The 17,963-nt window shown below is 44.4% G+C and overlaps 1 protein-coding gene across 1 annotated transcript in view; it reads right to left on the bottom strand.

Moving 5' to 3' along the window:
• Positions 1 to 2,396: 2,396 nt before the first annotated feature.
• Positions 2,397 to 17,963, bottom strand: part of adamts18 (ADAM metallopeptidase with thrombospondin type 1 motif, 18) — a 108,934-nt gene continuing 93,367 nt past the window's right edge. Inside the window, exons 16-22 of the mRNA XM_029257545.1 lie at positions 15,460 to 15,580; positions 14,619 to 14,745; positions 8,703 to 8,907; positions 3,347 to 3,550; positions 2,959 to 3,201; positions 2,708 to 2,864; positions 2,397 to 2,539 (exon numbers count right to left, since the gene is read on the bottom strand). Coding sequence (XP_029113378.1) covers positions 2,424 to 2,539; positions 2,708 to 2,864; positions 2,959 to 3,201; positions 3,347 to 3,550; positions 8,703 to 8,907; positions 14,619 to 14,745; positions 15,460 to 15,580 — 1,173 coding nt within the window. The 3' untranslated portion in view covers positions 2,397 to 2,423. The remainder of the gene's footprint in view (positions 2,540 to 2,707; positions 2,865 to 2,958; positions 3,202 to 3,346; positions 3,551 to 8,702; positions 8,908 to 14,618; positions 14,746 to 15,459; positions 15,581 to 17,963) is intronic.

The following is a 17,963-nucleotide window of genomic DNA, read 5'->3' as shown; positions in this document are numbered from 1 at the left end:
TCTTGACACAATCACACCTATCTTTACCACCAATGGTAAAAGCTTCAAACATACAGATTGCATTAAGGACTTGGGTGTTTTGTTGGATAGAAAACTGTCATTTGTGTCCCATGTGGCTACACTGACAAGGTTGTGCTTCCTTCATCTGAGAAATATAGCTAAATTAAGGTGATTACTATGTAGGCAAGATGCTGAGAAATTGGTTCATGCTTCTATTTCAAGTAGGCTAGACTACTTGAATACTTTATTATCAGGCTGTCCATTCCAGACTGTATTCAGACTACAGTTGCTACAAAATGCTGCTGTGAGAATCGTTACTAGAATTAAGAAGTACAACCATATAACACTAGTACTTTGCTGCATTGGCTCCCGGTTACGCTTAGAGTTTATTATAAAATCTTACTTCTGACCTATAAGGCAGTAAATGGCATTGCTCTGGCTTACCTTTGTGAGATTATTGATTGTTATATTCCAAGATGATGTCTTCGTTCATTGGATGTGGGTTACCTTAAAGTACCTGTGATCAGTAAGATCTCAGTAAGAGGGCGTTCCTTTAGTTATAAAGCGCCTAAACTCTGGAATAGCTGCCAATTACTGTCAAGAATGCCTTGTCTGTCTTAGCTTTTAAATCCAGGTTAAAGACTTACATGTTCACTCTGGAATATCAATATCCAGTGTAATTCCAGTTGGCTGTGCTTTTTTCTTTCTGTATTAACCTCTCTAATCCCTTTAAATAATCATTTGCTAACGATTTCTTTCTTGTTGAGTGTTGTTTCCCTATGATAAGACCTGAGGAGGCTGGCTGGCCATCACACCAGCACCCAGTGCAGGCTGAAGCTGATGACCACCTGCCATGATGGACGAGACGTACCTGTGTGAACTGGAACGGCAAGTTAACACTCAACTACAATGTTATCATTACAGGTGGTCCCTGATTTACGATGGTTTGACTTGTGATTTTTTTCGACTTTATGATGGTGAGCTGGCAATAGACATTCAGTAGAAACGGTACTTTGAATTTTGAATTTAGATTTTTTCCCTGGGCAAGCGAGATGCGGAGTGATACTCTCTCGCGATGCTGGGCAGTGGCAGTGATCCGCATCTCCCGGTCTGTCATGCAGAGGTGTATATTAGGTGAATTAAATGCATTTTCAACTTACGATATTTTCGACTTATGATGGGTTTCACGGAATGTAACCCCATCGTAAATTGGTTACCACCTGTAGTTGTAAATTGACTTAAAAGTCTTTTTTCATCTAGAATGCCTGGGGGGGTGGGCAGCCACTGGCACTTTGACCTCCAGAGGTTTTTTCTCCCTTGACTTTCAGCTGGGAGTTTTTTGTTCCTTTCCTTCCGTGGCTAGTAGGCATACTTGCTTTAGTATATCTTTATAGTATAGGCATATAGCTTTAATAAATGCCTGGATAATGTATTACTCTTGTATACTGTATAGTCAACTATCTTATTTATTTGGCTTATTACTTTGTTCAGCATTATGTGTCACTGTGTTAGAAGAGCACTCTATAATAATAAATTTAATTGATATGTGAAACAGCAAAAGCGCCAGAATGATGGGGCAGAACTGTCTGCATGGTCACCACATGTCACCTAGATGTGGCTTCCAGAAACTGAGAAGGACTCAGAGCTCAATTGTTTCATGTTTAAAACATATGTCTGACTGTACATACGATATACAGTAAAATATTTGCGCCGTAACGTTTGAAAAAGTGTGTCCCTTGTTTTGTTACAAAACAAGAGCGGATGATGACACCGGAGGAGGGGTGTGTGACACTTGCTGCCAATATGGGCTTCCACAGGGAAGGACGCATGCAGATCGAAAAGCCGAGTACCGAAGACGGTCACAGTCCCACCCCCCACAATAAATTAATTTTCATCCACACTGACCTGGAGTCTGGTGTCCTTAAATATACAAATACATAAAGGAATTTATATGCGGACCTCTTTAAAAATTCTCATAATGACTTAGAGCAGATGGTTACCATCTCAAAACATGGAAAAAAGTCAACAGTGAGAAATACACACACACACACACACACACACACACACACACACACACACACACACACACACACACACATACACACACACAGAGAGGCGGTAAGGTCCAGGAGTATAGTTCCTCAAAGAGAATTTCCAGTTTGAAGAACAGCTGATAGTTTATGGACTTGTCGGGGGCAACAATAGTTCAGCGGAACGTTCCACACAGTCCCCCAGAATGATCCATTTCCTGTCTTTTGCCAGGAATCATGACCTTCAGGGTTATAGACATGGATGCTCCTCGGTGCCGTTCTCCCAAATCCGTGCTGGACCTGGAGAAACCATCCTGTGAGCCTCCAATCTGTTGCTGCCAACCTCTGAGTCCCAAAGGTGCGGGCGGGGACAGTAGGTGTGGGAGGAGTCTATCAGGCCTTGCTGGAGCAGGACTTGCAGCATTGCTGTCCATAGAACTTGTGGTTGCAAACGCCATGCCGGGGCACCAGGTGACACCAGTTGTACTGGTCCAAACAGAGCTGTTGGTCTGAGAAAGTGGAACTCGCCTGGTTACATCTGCCATACAGTGTAATTTGCTGGAGAAATGTATTCTTCTAATGATTTCAGTTGCCTGGGCTAAAAGTGTCAGCACAGCAAGAGAATAACAACAACAAGGGAGGGCCAATGATAAAATATGTGCCGGTCGGTGCATTACCTTGGAGAGTGGGGTTGAAGGGGGCGGGGCAGAAGTGGGTGTTGCAGGCTCGTGAGGAAACAGGTCTCTGATGGGGGAGACATCCTGCGGCCGGCCGGCCCTGCCTCAGACATTGGATGCTGCGGGTCTGGACCCCCCCACCACAGGACACGGAGCACTGTGGCGCACAACGGTGTGAATGGTGCAAGTTTAAGTTTCTGACACATTGTTGGGAAGTTTGTCAGATTCAGTGGTGCTCCAGTGCTACCAACCTGCTGCCATGGCGATGAGTACCAGCCCAGCACCACAGCACCAGAAGTCCGGCTGTGGGTCCAGCCCGGGACAGACCATTGCTCTGGGCAAGCCCCTCTGGAGCAGGCCTGCTGGAGATCCAGAGGGGGTCTGGCCAGGTTTCTGCAGCGCCGCACTGGGAACTCGGTGTATTCACCCTGGGGATCCTTCTCTGCACAACGCAGATGCCTGGTCTGGGTACCAGAACCGCAGGAGGCAGAACACTGCGGTCAGAAAGACAGAGTCATTAACCCAGCACTCTTATATACATTTTTCACCTGAAGATTTTCATAAAAGCAGCTTTGCATAATGATTTACCCAGGCAATTTTATTTACTCTATCAGTTCAGGGTTCAGGGTGTGATCCCACCTCTCCCCAGGGTGTGGCCACCCACTGCAGCCGCTCGTTCCTGGGGCAGCGACGCATCACGCAGGCCTCCTGTGACTTAGGCTTGTTGCGCGGGTCACACATGTCGTCCGGTATCACGGCGGCCCTGACTTCGGAGCTTCCGCCTCTGGGCCCTTGACAGAACACAGTGCGCTTCCTCACACCCCGACCACACGTCTTTGAACACTGTAAGAGACAGACACAATGAAAGCATAAGCACTGACGGCAGCGAACGGAAGAAGACTGCGAGAAACAAACAAGGGACACACTATGGATCTCACTATCTCTATAGCTTTTAGTGCCAATAAGTAACTTTTAATAGTATTACTAAAAACAATTTTAGCAATCTACCTTTCCTCTATAAAAAGGAGAAATGCAAAGACATTTCCAGTAAACACAGTTACATAGGACAGTATGTGTGCACACATGTATCACACACACACTTTCTGAACCGCTTGTCCCATATGGGGTCGCAGGGAACCGGAGCCTACCCGGCAACACAGGGCGTAAGGCTGGAGGAGGAGGGGACACACCCAGGATGGGACGCCAGTCTGTAGCAAGGCACGCCCAGCGGAACTTGAACCCCAGAGCCACCAGAGAGGAGGACTCAGGCCAACCCACTGCGCCACCACACCCCCTCAGACACATGTATAAACTTCCATTTATTTGTTTAGTTGATGCTTTTCTTCAAAGTAGCTTACAATGTTAAGCTACTTATACTTATTTACCCAATTATACAGCTGCATAATTTTACTAGAGCAATTTTAGGGCAAGTACCTTCCTCAAGGATACTATAGCTGGAGGGTAATTCAAAGCTATGACCTTTGGGTCCAAAGGCAGCAGCTCTAACCACTACGCTACTAGCTGCACCTGCACTCACTCAGTAATTTATTAGGAACAACTGTACACCTCCTTATTCAAGGAATTATCAGCCAGTCATGGTACAGCAGTGCAATGCATAAAATCATCCATATACAGTTCAAGAGTTTCAGTTAATGTTCACATCAAACACTAGAATTGGGAAAAAGTGTTCTCAGTGATTTTCACTGTGGTATGATTTTTGGTGCCAGACAGGCTGGTTTCAGTGTTTCTGTAACTGCTTATTTCCTGGGATTTTCATGCACGACAATCTCTAGAGTTTACTCAGAATGGTGCAAAAAACAAAAGACAGCCAGTGAGTGGCAGTTCTGCAGATGGAAACACCTTGTTGATGAGAGAGGTCAGCAGAGAATGACCAGATTGGTTCGGGCTGACAGAAGGGCTATAGTAACTCAGATAATGACTCTTTACAAATGTGGTGAGCTCAGAATGCACAACATGTCAAACCTTGAGGCAGATGGGCTACAACAGCAGAAGACTACGTTGGGTTCCACTCCTGTCACCCAAGAACAGTAAGCTGAGGCTGCAGTGGGCACAGGCTCATCAAAACTGGACACTTGTAGACTGGACAAACGCAGCCTGGTCTGATGAATCTAGATTTCTGCTGAGGCACACAGATTGCAGAGTCAGAATTTGGTGTCAACAACATGAATCTATGGACACAACCTGCCTTGTGTCAACAGTCTTGGCTGGTGGTGGTGGTGTAATGGTGTGGGGAATGCTTTCTTGGCACACTTTGGATCCATTAATACCAATCAATCATCACTTGAATGCCACAGCCTATCTGTGTATTGCTGTCGACTATGTGCATCCCTTTATGCTCACAATTTACCATCTTCTAATGGCTGTTTATAATGCATCATGTCTCAAAGCAAAAGTCATCTCAAACTGGTTTCATGAACATGACAACGAGTTCCGTGTTCATCAGTGCCCTTCCCAGTAACCGGATCTGAATCCAATAGAACACCTTTGGGATGTGGTATAACGGGAGATTCGCAGCATGAATGTGCAGCTGACAAATCTGCAGAAATTACGTGATGCAGTCATGTCAACATGGACCAGAATATCAAAGGAATGCCAGGTTAGGTTCCGGTTTGCTGCAACCCCACTTGGGACAAGCGGTTTCGGTCAATGTGTGTGTGTATGTGTTTCCAACATCTTGTGGGATCCATGCCATGAAGAATTGAGGCTGTTTTGAGAGCAAAGGGAGGCCCTACCCAGTATTAGTATAGTGTTCCTAATACAGTGCTCCATGAGTGTATACTGTATGTATACATGAGTATCTACATGAGTATACATATACACTCATATACATAGACAGCATATCTGAAACAGGTCACGTTTTCTACATTTCACATGTGACTATGTTTTTTTATTCATAGTCTGTGGAGAAGCACTCAGACAAGAATTTCATGGTTCTTGTACACAGTACTTGTACTTATGACAATAATCCTTGAACTTGAACTTGACACTAGCAGCAGAAGTACAACGGCAGTAGGGCCCATAGTGGTTAGATGTGCTGCCTTCCTGTAGAAGTATCCAGGCTTGAATCCCTCACTTACCCCGAACTGATACAGTAAATGTTAGTCAGCCATATAAATGGGCAAATCACTTCCAGTAGCTTAGAGTACAACTCTAACATGGTAGCTCACTTTGGAGAAATGTGTCAGACAAATGAATATATAACAGTAAATAACAGGTGCCTGTTGAGGGGAAAAAGGGTTGAATAAAGTCAGTTCTCTGCTTTCATCACAGTGCTTCGGCAGGCTGTCTGCCTGTTAATCGCAGCCTTGGGTTTCAGCTGAAAGCAAGTGGTTCCACACACTGTGCATTCTCACCTATTGCTCATGGATGACCTTTCCCAAAAGCCACCACAGGAAGACCTTTGACAAATATGAATGGCTGTGTTGTGTTGTTAGACAGCTGGCTGGGCCACCGTCATGGGGAGTCCAGCAATCGGACCCTTCCTGGCAGCTCTGCATGTTCCTGGCCCCCCAACTCTCGGTGAAATGAAGGGACTCCCCCCTGACCCTCAACCACTACAGCTCATTGCATGGCCCATTTCTTACCGTGCAGATGCCTGACAAGTTCCACTGTGAACCTACTTTTCAGTTTGCATCTATGCCTGCCTCATTTCCACAGACATTTAAAATACACTTGAAACTGACTGCAGTAACAGATAAATTTCACCTTTTTTCAACCATACAGAAAATGGAAATATTTAAACTGAGCAGCTCCAAGAGCTTTGTTCCTACTGATTTTTATTTTGACTTTGGTGTACAGTTTTATGATGGGAAAGAACATTTATGCCTGCAGGCAAGATCACGGTAGACCCTGCATGTCCGGGCCATCACATGTTCCACAACCCTCTTTTGGGAAGCAATACTAGGCAATAAGGACCGAAATGACAAGGGACAAAAACAGCTGTTTCTCTCCATCAGTGTCCCAGCAACCTCTGAAGTGTACATCATAGTCCACATACACTGTTAAATGGACATTAAGATTCTGTTGGTATCGTCCGACTCCTAAACAGAATATAGTAAAGATGTTGCACTGGTAATACCGGTTACACTTACTTATATTTTATCCCACTGCTTTTAACACTTCCGTGCTCATATTATTAAGATATGATGAAATGTTTCCTTCAAATTGTGTTAATTTACTCTTACTCGGTTACTTTAGTGTTGTTCTGTTACGTTTAACATGGCAGAATGAGAATCCATCCAAGCCAAATTCCCTGCATATGCACTTACATTTATTCATTTAGCAGATGCTTTTCCCCAAAGCAATTTTTATCTCATAGAAAATACAATGTGTGCATCACATTAGCAGAAAGAGAGACACAGATGCAGATGCGTGATTCTTAAGTGCACTTACTTTCTTTCCACCATATGAAACAATGCATATCACATCAGTAGCTGCATAAATCTTTATCTGAATATTGATGATTCCTAATCACCTTTCTAGTAATAATTTTTTAAAAAAATATTCATAAACATTTACAATAAATTACAGGAGTAGCTGCGAAAAGGTTCATCCATTGTTTAACAGGCATGATCTCAAAGTTATGGTGCATGAACATTTACACATTACATGGACTTAGTAGTTCATAGGTGAGATGAGTCTGGAAGAGGTAAGTTTTAAGACCCATTTTTTAATATGGACAGAGATAAAGCAGTTCTGAGTGAGAGGGGGAGGTCATTCCACCACAACGGAGCCAGAACGGAGAACCTCCATACTTTACCTTTTATGAGTGGGACCACCAAGCGGGCAGGTGTGGAAGAGCATAGCAGTTTGGTTGGGGTGTAGCAGCTGATCAAGTCTTGTAGATAGCTGGGAGCAGTTCTACTGATGCTTTTGTAGGTCATAACCAGGGTCTTAAATTTGATCTGGGAAGCTATAGGAAGCCAGTGCGGAGAAACGAGTAGAGGAGATACATGGGAACACTTCGGCAAGTCAAACACAACTCAGGTGGCCACGTTCTGTATCAGCTGTAGAGGTTTGATGGTAGTAGCAGGAAGGCCAGACAGGAGAGAGCTGCAGTAGTCCAGGGGGAATATCATCATGGTGGACAATTAGCTGTGTAGAGTCTGTTATGAGATAAGGATGGATCCTGCAGATGTTATGCAAGATGTATCTGCAGGTCTGGGTTGTGGCTGTGATGTGCTTAGAGAAAGATAGACTTGAGTCAATCATCACTCCCAGACTCTTAGCCGAGGAGGTAGGTAAAATGAGTGAGTTGTCCAGTTTGATAGAGAGTTCACGACAGATCTCTGTTTTGGAGAGGTTGAGTTGTAGGTGGTGATCAGACATCCGTGAAGAGATGTCCGACAGGCAGGCACCGATGCTCGCAAAAATGTCTGATGCTCTACGTGGAAATGAGAGGAAGAGCTGGGTATCATTGACGTAGCAATTGTAGTTAAATCCATAGAAGGCAATGACAGGGCTGAAAAGGAAGACGTGTAGATTGAGAAGAGTAGAGGGCCCAGTACCGAGCCCTGTGGGACACCAGTTGAGAGAGGCAGAGGAGAAAAACGGGAGCCCCACCAGAACACTTGAGAGGATCTGTCTGATAGGTAGGACTCAGACCATCTTAGTGCTGTTCCTTTGATGCCAAGCTGACAAAAAGAGGAGAGTAAAATCCGGAATTGGATATGCAGATGTATTTGACCAATAATGTGTTTGCCACAATTCAGTCAATTCGTGTGGCCTGGTAATTCAGCAGATCTCCAGCAGAGGACAGCACAGCTTTTCCTCAGGGAGGTAAATGCAGTTATTTGTAGATGTACTGGGACATAAAAGAACTTACTCTTTGCATCCCTACAGGTTTGTACCGTTACTGCATAGTGTTACGATAACTGTTGTCTTATTAAAGCTGAAATGGAGCTGGAAGAGGTGTCATGAGACTGAGGAGCTGGGGAAGAGGGGGATGAGGAATGGCGGTGGAAGTCCGACTAACCTGCGACCAGGATCCAGAGCTCCACTCGGGGGGACAGGCAGCAACGTAGCAGGGCTGCACTTGAGCAGGGGCTACCACAGGACACAGGGAGTGTGCGGCCACCTCCTCACGCTGGTAGCTCACCTTGCGGACACAGCGGATGTGACGAGTCTGCTGGCCTGCGCCGCAAGTGCGACTACATGCCCCCCACTCGTCAGTGGCCCAGCTGTCGGGAGAGGCACAAGGCCATACGTTAAAGGGTTAAAGGGATCCTGTCAGCACACATGAATGCAGAGACATTTACAATTATACTCTTAGCAACTTTCAGTGTTAAGGTACTTACAGTGATTTACCCATTTGTACAGCTGGGTAATGTTTACTGTATAAGTTTAGGGTGAGTACCTTGATCAAGGGCACGACAGAGGGAGGTGGGAGTCACCCATGGGTCCTTCTAGTCCAAAGGCAGTGGTTCTAATCACTGCACCCCCTGCTGCCCCATACAAACAGACGCACACAGAAAACCTGAATAAATGAACACTGAGGAGAAGCTCAGCCTAGCTAGACAAGAACACACACAGCCTACGAATACTCATGGTCACATTTACATACCGCACCTTCTCGTTTTCAGCTCTTAAGCCATCAGCAGCTCATTGCCCAGAGTGCAGAATAGTTCCATCGGAGAACCGCAGTCCCCCAAACCAAACAGTTTATTTTTGGGCTTGCACACATGGCAGGCCCTCCCAGCTGTCCCGCAGGACATGGATCTGCCCTGATAGCCTGAACGCCCACCTCCCTGCGCACGCTCAGCACAATCCGAGCACATAAATAGCATCCGCACGCATTCATTATTCTTCGTTCGAGAGCTACTTGTGGGTTTGTCTTTTTCCGTGTAACTCTGAAATGCTGCCCTGATGGTTCGCAGCCTGTGGCAACAGCTACAGTGTGGATCAAACCTCCGTGAAAGTATGATTAGCTGGAGCAGCTACAGTAGCATGAAAAAAGGTGAGAAGGGGCAGTGTGCATGTTTACAACCCACAGCTCTTTCCACCGCTCACTTCTGTCACAAGGATAAGAAAGGCCCACCGACGTATGTTTCGATTCAGTGATATACCGTTTGGTACTCTGATCAACCCCAGCACTTCAGGATTGGGAAGCAGCTCTCCGCTGGCTAAGGATGAAAGCTAGTCCTGAAAAGAGTGTCTCATTGGCCAGGGGAGATCGTGGTAAATGTGTTGCAGGAATGATTGATGCCGGGCAAGCAGCCGGCGGATCTCCAAAACCCGGTGTCAGCCCACCACCCCGGGCTGCCCGCTGTTGTACTCTAGCTTAAGCTCCCTATATTTAACCCAGTTCCAATTTACCTCCTGTAGACAAATTTAAAGGAAATGTTAAACTGCAATTTTGAGTAGGAAACCTGACCCATATGGGGATGCTGGCCGAAAAAGAAAGGTCAGTTAAAAAACTGTTATGCTTCACAACAAACCAGCAGTGGTCTATCTAAAATTTGTAAGTCTATAATCCTTAAATAACGATGATATATCAAACCAAATAACTGGTGAAAAATGTCCCCTGAATATTAAATTATACAGAGTTCTTCTTTTACTGCTGTTTCTATACATTGCCAGAAATCAAAATTCAAACTGGAAAAATAATTTCATTTTCATTATTTTCGTTATACTGGTTTTCTTCTGTGGCATGAATGTTCAGCCATTCTTGAGGACCACTTCTCCAGTGACAAAGTTGGGAGCTCAGCCTGGAAACATCGGGCACGAGGCAATGCACACCTCGACTGGGTCATCGCATAGCAATCAGATGCATGCACACACACACACACACACACACACACACACACACACACACACACACACACACACACACAATAGCCAACATAGTGTCACCAGACCACCTGACACATTTTGAAACTGTGAGCAGAAACCAGAGCACCAGGAGGAAACCTACAGGAACACAGGGAGAGCATGCCAACTCCACTCAGACTGAGCCAGATCCTGAAGCTGAACCCACAGCCACCAGCCACTTGCATCACCACATCTTGTCACCTTCAGTTCCATGCCATGAAAATAAAATTAATCACAGCTTAAATTGTCTCGGTCCTGCACAAAACTGGCAATCTAATGAAGACATACCCTCCCTTTTGCCTTGGGTATACTATTAGCAAAGACCTCACCTGGATGAGCATTTGTCGAAAATGGTCAAATGAAATGGTCAAAGGATGGATGGATATCTCCTTTTGAAATAACCTGTTGTCTTGATGTTTTCCAGGTGCACCTTTTCCCAAACTAAATTTCTTCTGGCTTTCCCTTTTTGCTCCCTGGTTTTGAATTCACGCGGAATGCCCAGGTAAGTGACTCCACAGCTGTAGCCAGTTTAAAAACCTTTCCTTTAAATGTTAAATAAAGGAAAAAAACTCAAGCTCTTCAATGCAAGAGCACTGCAAAACTCTTCAAACATCCACATTTATCTTTCAGGGCAGCATTCTGGGGCAGAGGGTGGAGCTGGCTGAACCCAAGGGCCCAGTCTAATCTCCCATGCTCTCTGATATACAGAAGCATTACATTTATTTACATTTATTCATTTAGCAGATGGTTTTCTCCAAAGCGATGTACTACTTGGAGAACTCGTTCATCTGATGTCACCAAATTTACATTACCAATTTACATTATACAGGTAGTTGCATTTGAAATGAATGAAAACACAATGATAATTTTTACAAGTAATGTATACTTATGGAGTAGACAGGAGATCTGGAGGAGACTGAAAGAGATATGGTTTGAGACTCCTCTTCAGTGTTGAAAGGGATTCAGTAGTTCTGAGTTACAGACAGAAGGGGATCATTCCACTACTTTGGAGCCAGAAACGAAAGCATTCAGGCCTTTGATTTCAGACCTCTTGAGCTTGGGACCACCAAGTGGCCAGAGGTGGAGGAGTGTAGTTGGGGTGTAACAAATGATCAGGTATTGTAGGTATCAGGGAACAGATCCTCTGATGGTCTCGTAGGCCGTAATCAGAGTCTTAAGCTTGATATGGACGGCTACAAGCAGCCAATGGAGACAAACAAGGAACGCTTTGGCATGTCAAACAGTACTGAATCTTGTGGACAAACTTTAGCTGTCTGGCCAAACTTGCGTGGCATATATCTAACTGGACTGACCAGGACCCACAGGGATTCCTGCTCAGCCCCTTAATAAAATATGGGCAAGACTGTGAGCACCAGAGACGCTCACTGGAAAGCTAACCTAAACATTTTATTTCCAAATTTTATTCTCAATATATGTTCATAACATATTTTTATACTTTTACACGTAAACTATTTTTCTTAATCATAAATCAAGACATTTATACAGAACAAAATTTGATCAAGATATTTAAGGAATCTGATACAGGCTATATTTTTTTGATATATGTCTGGGATATTATTCAACAAGATGACCCAGGTCCTCTAGGGCATACAGATCAAGGGGCTAGTAATTCTGCAGCTAAAGATATACATTGAGATAAATATAAAGTCTTGTAAATTATGCTGGGTCGTGAGTTCTCAAGTGATGGGAAATTCCCTGTGAAAAAGTAGCGGCACGTTTGAAATGTAATTGATATTGCTCGCCTTGGTTCTACAAAGGAGAAGTAAAGACAGGAGCCATGACCCATGTCAGAGTATCTGCTGTAATAGCACAGCAAAGAAAAACACAGGCCTGCAAAAAGGGATGTAGCTAGAGGAAAGATTAATCGCTTGAATTTTTGGCTTTCGATCTACCAGGAAGGGTAATGTAAATTCAGTGAAACAGGCAGGCGTGGAGGAAGGCAAGCAATAGCAGTACTAGCAAATAAAGTTACCTCACCCCAGGTAAAGTCCCATTAACCATTTGTTAACTTCACTAAAATTAACTTCCCTCCTTTTCAGAATATCCACACAACAACAAACACTACAAAATTTATTCTTCATTTTTGCAAAGAGTCACGTGGTTTCGACCACTTGGCAGTTCTCTTAAGTGACCATGGTGATACGAGCAGATATTGTGAGCAGGACCACTCTGATGAGAAAGCTCTTCGTCTATCCCCTGCCAGAATTGCAGCCTTTCAAACACATGACACTAAGTTCACAGCTACACATCTGAGGCCACACTGTAATAAATCACAGTGGAACCTCCGAGGGCTTCTTTGAGGAAGAGCGACTGTCAAGAACATGGCTTACAGCCCACGGCCACCGTTGATACGACACACTCCTGCTTTTAATCCCCTTTTTCTGCCCACGTTTAAGGATTCCGGAGCTCATCGTCCTTGACGATACACCCTCCACCAGTTCAAATGTTTCACCAAAACATCATCTCTTCTGGTGAGCAGTAAATATCACAATGTTAAACTCATATTGCCTGTCAGACCCTTCTTGGTCAGCATCAACTCAGCTGACAGTAATTTATACCTTAAGATATGCCTTTACAGGGGCGCAGTGGGTTTGACCAGATCCTGCTTTCAGGTGGGTCTGGGGTTCGAGTCCCGCTTGGGGAGCCCTGTGACGGACTGGTGTCCTGTCTGGGGTGTGTCCCCTCCCCCCTTCAGCCTTGCGTCCTGTGTTGCCAGGTTTGGGTCTGGTTCGCAGAGACCCTGCTTGGGACAAATGATATGTCTTTACTGGTTTATTTGATCCATTAAAAAGTATGCACCTCCCCTCCTCGTGTTTCTCCATTGGCTACCTGTAACTGCCAGTATCAATTCCAACACTCTGGGAACAGTTAACAAGATGGTCAAACGATCAATAGCTTTTCTTAATACCTACAAGACCTGATCACTCCTCACACCTCAGCAGGAGCCATGTGCTTCTTCACCTCTGGCTCCTTGGTGGTCCAATTCACAAGTGTCCAGAATAAAACAAGGTTCTCAGTTTTAGCTCTGAAGTGGTGGAATGAGCTCCCTCTCTCCCTCAGAACTGTTAAATTCCTCTCACTATTCAAGAAGGGTCTCAAAACACATCTCTGTCAGACACACTTATCTCTTGATCTCTGCTCCATAAAATGAATGTGTCTCAAGACTCGAACGTCTGTATGTCTTAGTCTGTTGGTGAAACGCACTTCTCTTTACTCTTAGTTTTATCTCGCTTTGGAGACAAGTGGTCTCCTAAAAGAATAAATGTAAATGTATATTTGCCTGTCACTAGAAACATATAACTGGATAACTACGCATTCCCATGGAGGCCTTGACTTGTTGTTAATTTTATCCAGTAGAACGGGGGATTCTCGTAGGCGTTCCACCACTCACTCTCCCCCCAGTACTCAGCAGCAAACACAAGTACAGCCTGGCCCTGTCTGGAGGGTATGTTAATCCTGTTTGCTTTGGGAGCGGGAGGTCTGCAGCGGCTCTCCAAGGAGAGGGATTCCAAGTGGTTCCCGCCCACAGAAAAAGTGCCCTCAAAGAACCGCTTAGAAAGCAGAAGATATTCTGCTATGGAGATTGAACAAACTGATGCATGGAGCATGATGATGTGGAAGTGTGTGCACCTGTACACTGAACATATACACACACGCACACACTTCATCATAGCAGACACTGAGACACATGCATCCAGTCATGAGCCGTAAGTTTCCCATCAATGATAACATGCAGATCACGGATACCTGGTGCTGCTGGCAAGTTTTTCACATTCTCGCAAAACTCTTTGGCATAGATATAGCAGGCTGAATTAGGGAAGTAATTAGTAAAAATGAGTGCTTAAATGCTCAGGTAAAATGAAAACATGCATACTCAGCAGCACACCATGCCCAGGAATGTGGACTTTGAATGTGATCTAACATTCTGCCTGCACTGTCACAATGACTTGTTGCCACAACGGGCCTGGGGATTTCGAAAAGGAAACCTGGTGAAGCTAATCAATTTACTTTAATGAACTGCCGTGCGACACATTAACTGAGGAAAAAAAATCTAACTCACTAGGCTGGACAAGGGTGCGTGTTACATAGTTGAGATCCAATCACAGGCTTTGTCTGGGGATTGCAGAGAGAAGAGTTGACTTGCGTGCGCTGATCTTGTAGACAGATGGCTTTTGTCGATATGCGACCTAAAGTACAAAACACAATTTGTTACGATATTTTAATTACATTTTTCTGATCATGTCATACCAGTTCAGTTCCAAAGTTTCTTTTTTGTTTGTTCCTTATATGTACACTCAGGGATAAATTGTTCAGTGACATTCTTACTGTCCTTTGCATTAAATGGAGCGCACCAATGATCCTAGTAGCCTTTATAACACAGTGGAATGAGTTGTCTCAATGTATAACTATGCAACTCAGCCTGAATGCTGCACCATTAAACTAAATTCACTTTTTAAGCTACACACCGCACTAAGTTTGGGTTTCTTCTTTGATCTGACCCAGATGGGATCCCAACGTGGTTTTAGAGCAGATGGTTTTGCCACAAGTTCAGTTAGTTTGTGCCATAAATAAGGAGTATTTACTGCCCCCCTTAATTCTGTGTTACCCTTGCTCTCTGCTCAAGAAGCTGTCCACAGTTCCACTTCAGTCCAACAGAGTATAGGACACATGCCACAGAAAAGGAACTGACAGCTGATTGAAATCTGGGCAGCCATCAGAACTCTTTTGCCAAACCCCCAAGGGAGCTGAATCAACGGAACAGAAAAGCAAGGCAATAAAGGGTGCAATGCTCTTCACTTCCTCACAAAGGTACTTTGACAAGTTCCTACCCTCCTCCCAAGACCATATGCCCCCCTCCTTGACACACACAAAGGTCTCTTCAGCTGTTTCCTTTCGCTCACCTCCGGCGCACGGAGCTGAGCAGTCTGACCGGACCACAACCCAGGTGTAGTTGTGCTTCTTCTCAGTCTTCGGGAGGGTGTACTCCCACATCACTCCTGGGTTCTTCCCCTGCAGGAGGATCTGAGAGAAAGAATGGGACGGGTCGGTGCATTTGAACCAAGAGCATGTGGACCATCTCTGCCAGTCCTGTTGCTTTTGAAAGCCATCAAGGGACTCGGCCGGCAGAACATTGAGAAACCAAGCTGTCCTGGACCTGTTCAGCTACAGAACACATACAATGTCACAGCGGGAGCAGGACTGAGAATGGACTCCGGGAGCTTTACAGGACCAGAAAACTTTCACCACAGTTGGAGAAAGGCTGAAAGCCAGAACTGCTCCTGTATATGTGTGTTTCAGCCAAGACTTGGAGCAGATCCTCTGATGCCCTGCCACCAGATGACCCCAAAGACCCAATTACACATTCACAGTGTGAAGGCATTGGCTTTATTCAGTCACCACTCAGTATTGGCTGTGCCTGAAATTTCATTTGGACTTCAATTTGGGCATTGTTTGAAGTTAGAACACCCTTGGATGGGTAATTTCCCTTGTTGTCCTTTCTGTTATGACTGCCAACATGCACAACTTGGCAGCTCCTTACAAATACATTAATAACAGAGAATCCTACATGGGAATGGAAGGAACACTATTATATAAATGTAAGCTGAAAGCGATCACCTGAATATAGTAAATTATGCCTTCAACTCTTGGCAGATTGGAATAAATTTATACCTTAGACTTCTGCAGGCATATAACTCCTGTTAGCGTGTATAATACTCCTTTGGTAGTCACTGAAGACACTTGGAAATATGAAAGATTGTAGTGTGGGGGTGTGGTGGTGCAGCGGGTTTGGCCTGTGCCTGCTCTCTGGTGGGTCTGGTGTTCAAGTCCTGCTTGGGGTGCCTTGCGATGGAGTGGCGTCCCATCCTGGGTGCGTCCCCTCACGCCCTGTGTTGCTGGGTGAGGCTCCGGTTTGCCGTGACCCCCGCTTGGGACAAGTAGTTTCAGTCTGTGTGTGTGTCTGAGTTACAGAGCTGCAATCTCAGTACCATAACTGTAATTATCTAACCATAGATAACGGCAATATCCACACGGCCAGTTAGGTAATTTATTCATTGTTTTATGTAATTCATTTCCTGCTTTTGTTCCTCAGTCTTCAGACTTCAGACATTGACATTGAAATGAAATTTGCATGAATACAAAGCTGATTACTGTGTACACCTTTGTGCAAGTGGAAGACAAAGACTATCATACTCATACTAACGATTGGATTTAGAATTGTGTCATAAATGTTGAGGAATGGATTTAGACTAACCAACAGAAGTTTCGTCCCCCCATCTCTTACCCTGGATGTATTCTATAGGATTCAGCCAGACAACCAGTCTGTAATCTTGTGCAAATTTACAGCTGGCACCCAGATCTCCAACCGAGTGGAGTCCAAAGTCTGCCCGGAGCAGTCAGGGCACCTGATTCTGACACAGTGCTGCTGGGCAGATGGGCCACAGAACTGCCAGGTTTTCACAAATCACCCCCTCTCTAGCCCCAAAGCAGACCCGGTACTGGAACGAAATGAGGACTAAACACTTGTATGCAAAGAAGCATTTCTGAATCCTCTAATTACACTTAATGAAAAGAGGGCAGTAAATCTTTACGATGCAGCTGCAAATACGATTCTCTGCCTTTTTCATACAGATGTCTACTGAATTTGCACTTTCGATCCTGTAACCCCAGCCAAGCACAACAATAAAAACCAGAAAAAAAGCAGAAAGTCTTACGTTCTTTCATATCTGACCCAGGAGTTTATAATCAGCAGAATGATATGTCTCATTTTTCACTAGGTTGTTCTTCATTTTTCCCAGTTAAATTCAAAGCCGTATACTCTGTCAAAGTCTGTTCTATTATTTCTAATTATGTGCAGAACTGTTCCAGCTAAGTCAGCCTATCAACCTAATGGTAAAAAAATGTCTGTTTTTGTACAATTTGAAAGACTGCAGAAGCTAATGAAAATCTGTATCAGCACCAATTCTCACTTTATGGCTCTGTTGTCCTTAGTACACCTCTGATGTACACGCGATTTTTTTTGCCGATGTCTTAATCTTAACCTCAACTTTTTCTTATGTGGACGATCGAGCGTACTTAAAAAGATTAACTAAATCCAAATGCAAAGCCCCAGAAAATGCTGGATGTTTTCAGATTTCCCAGTCTAGTGCGTAAGATACTGCAAAACATGAGTTGGTGCTGCATTAAAATGAAATTAATTTAAAAGTGTCCTTCTGCTTAGGCTAAATGCTTTATCCCAGGCCTGACAGTCTTATGTACCAAAAGTCAGAAGTATACTGGAATTATTAAGAAATATTGAAATTTGGGGTATCGTAGCAAAATTTTCCATCCACTGTCTCATGAAAGAATTGAAAATGTCGTCACCTGCTTCAGGCACGTTTTCATATTTAGGTACAATAAAACGGCT

This window comes from Scleropages formosus, chromosome 1 (assembly GCF_900964775.1).
Source record: "Scleropages formosus chromosome 1, fSclFor1.1, whole genome shotgun sequence".
NCBI lineage: Eukaryota > Metazoa > Chordata > Actinopteri > Osteoglossiformes > Osteoglossidae > Scleropages > Scleropages formosus.
Note: the sequence above shows the minus strand (reverse complement) of the source record. Positions and strands in the feature narration are given on the sequence as shown.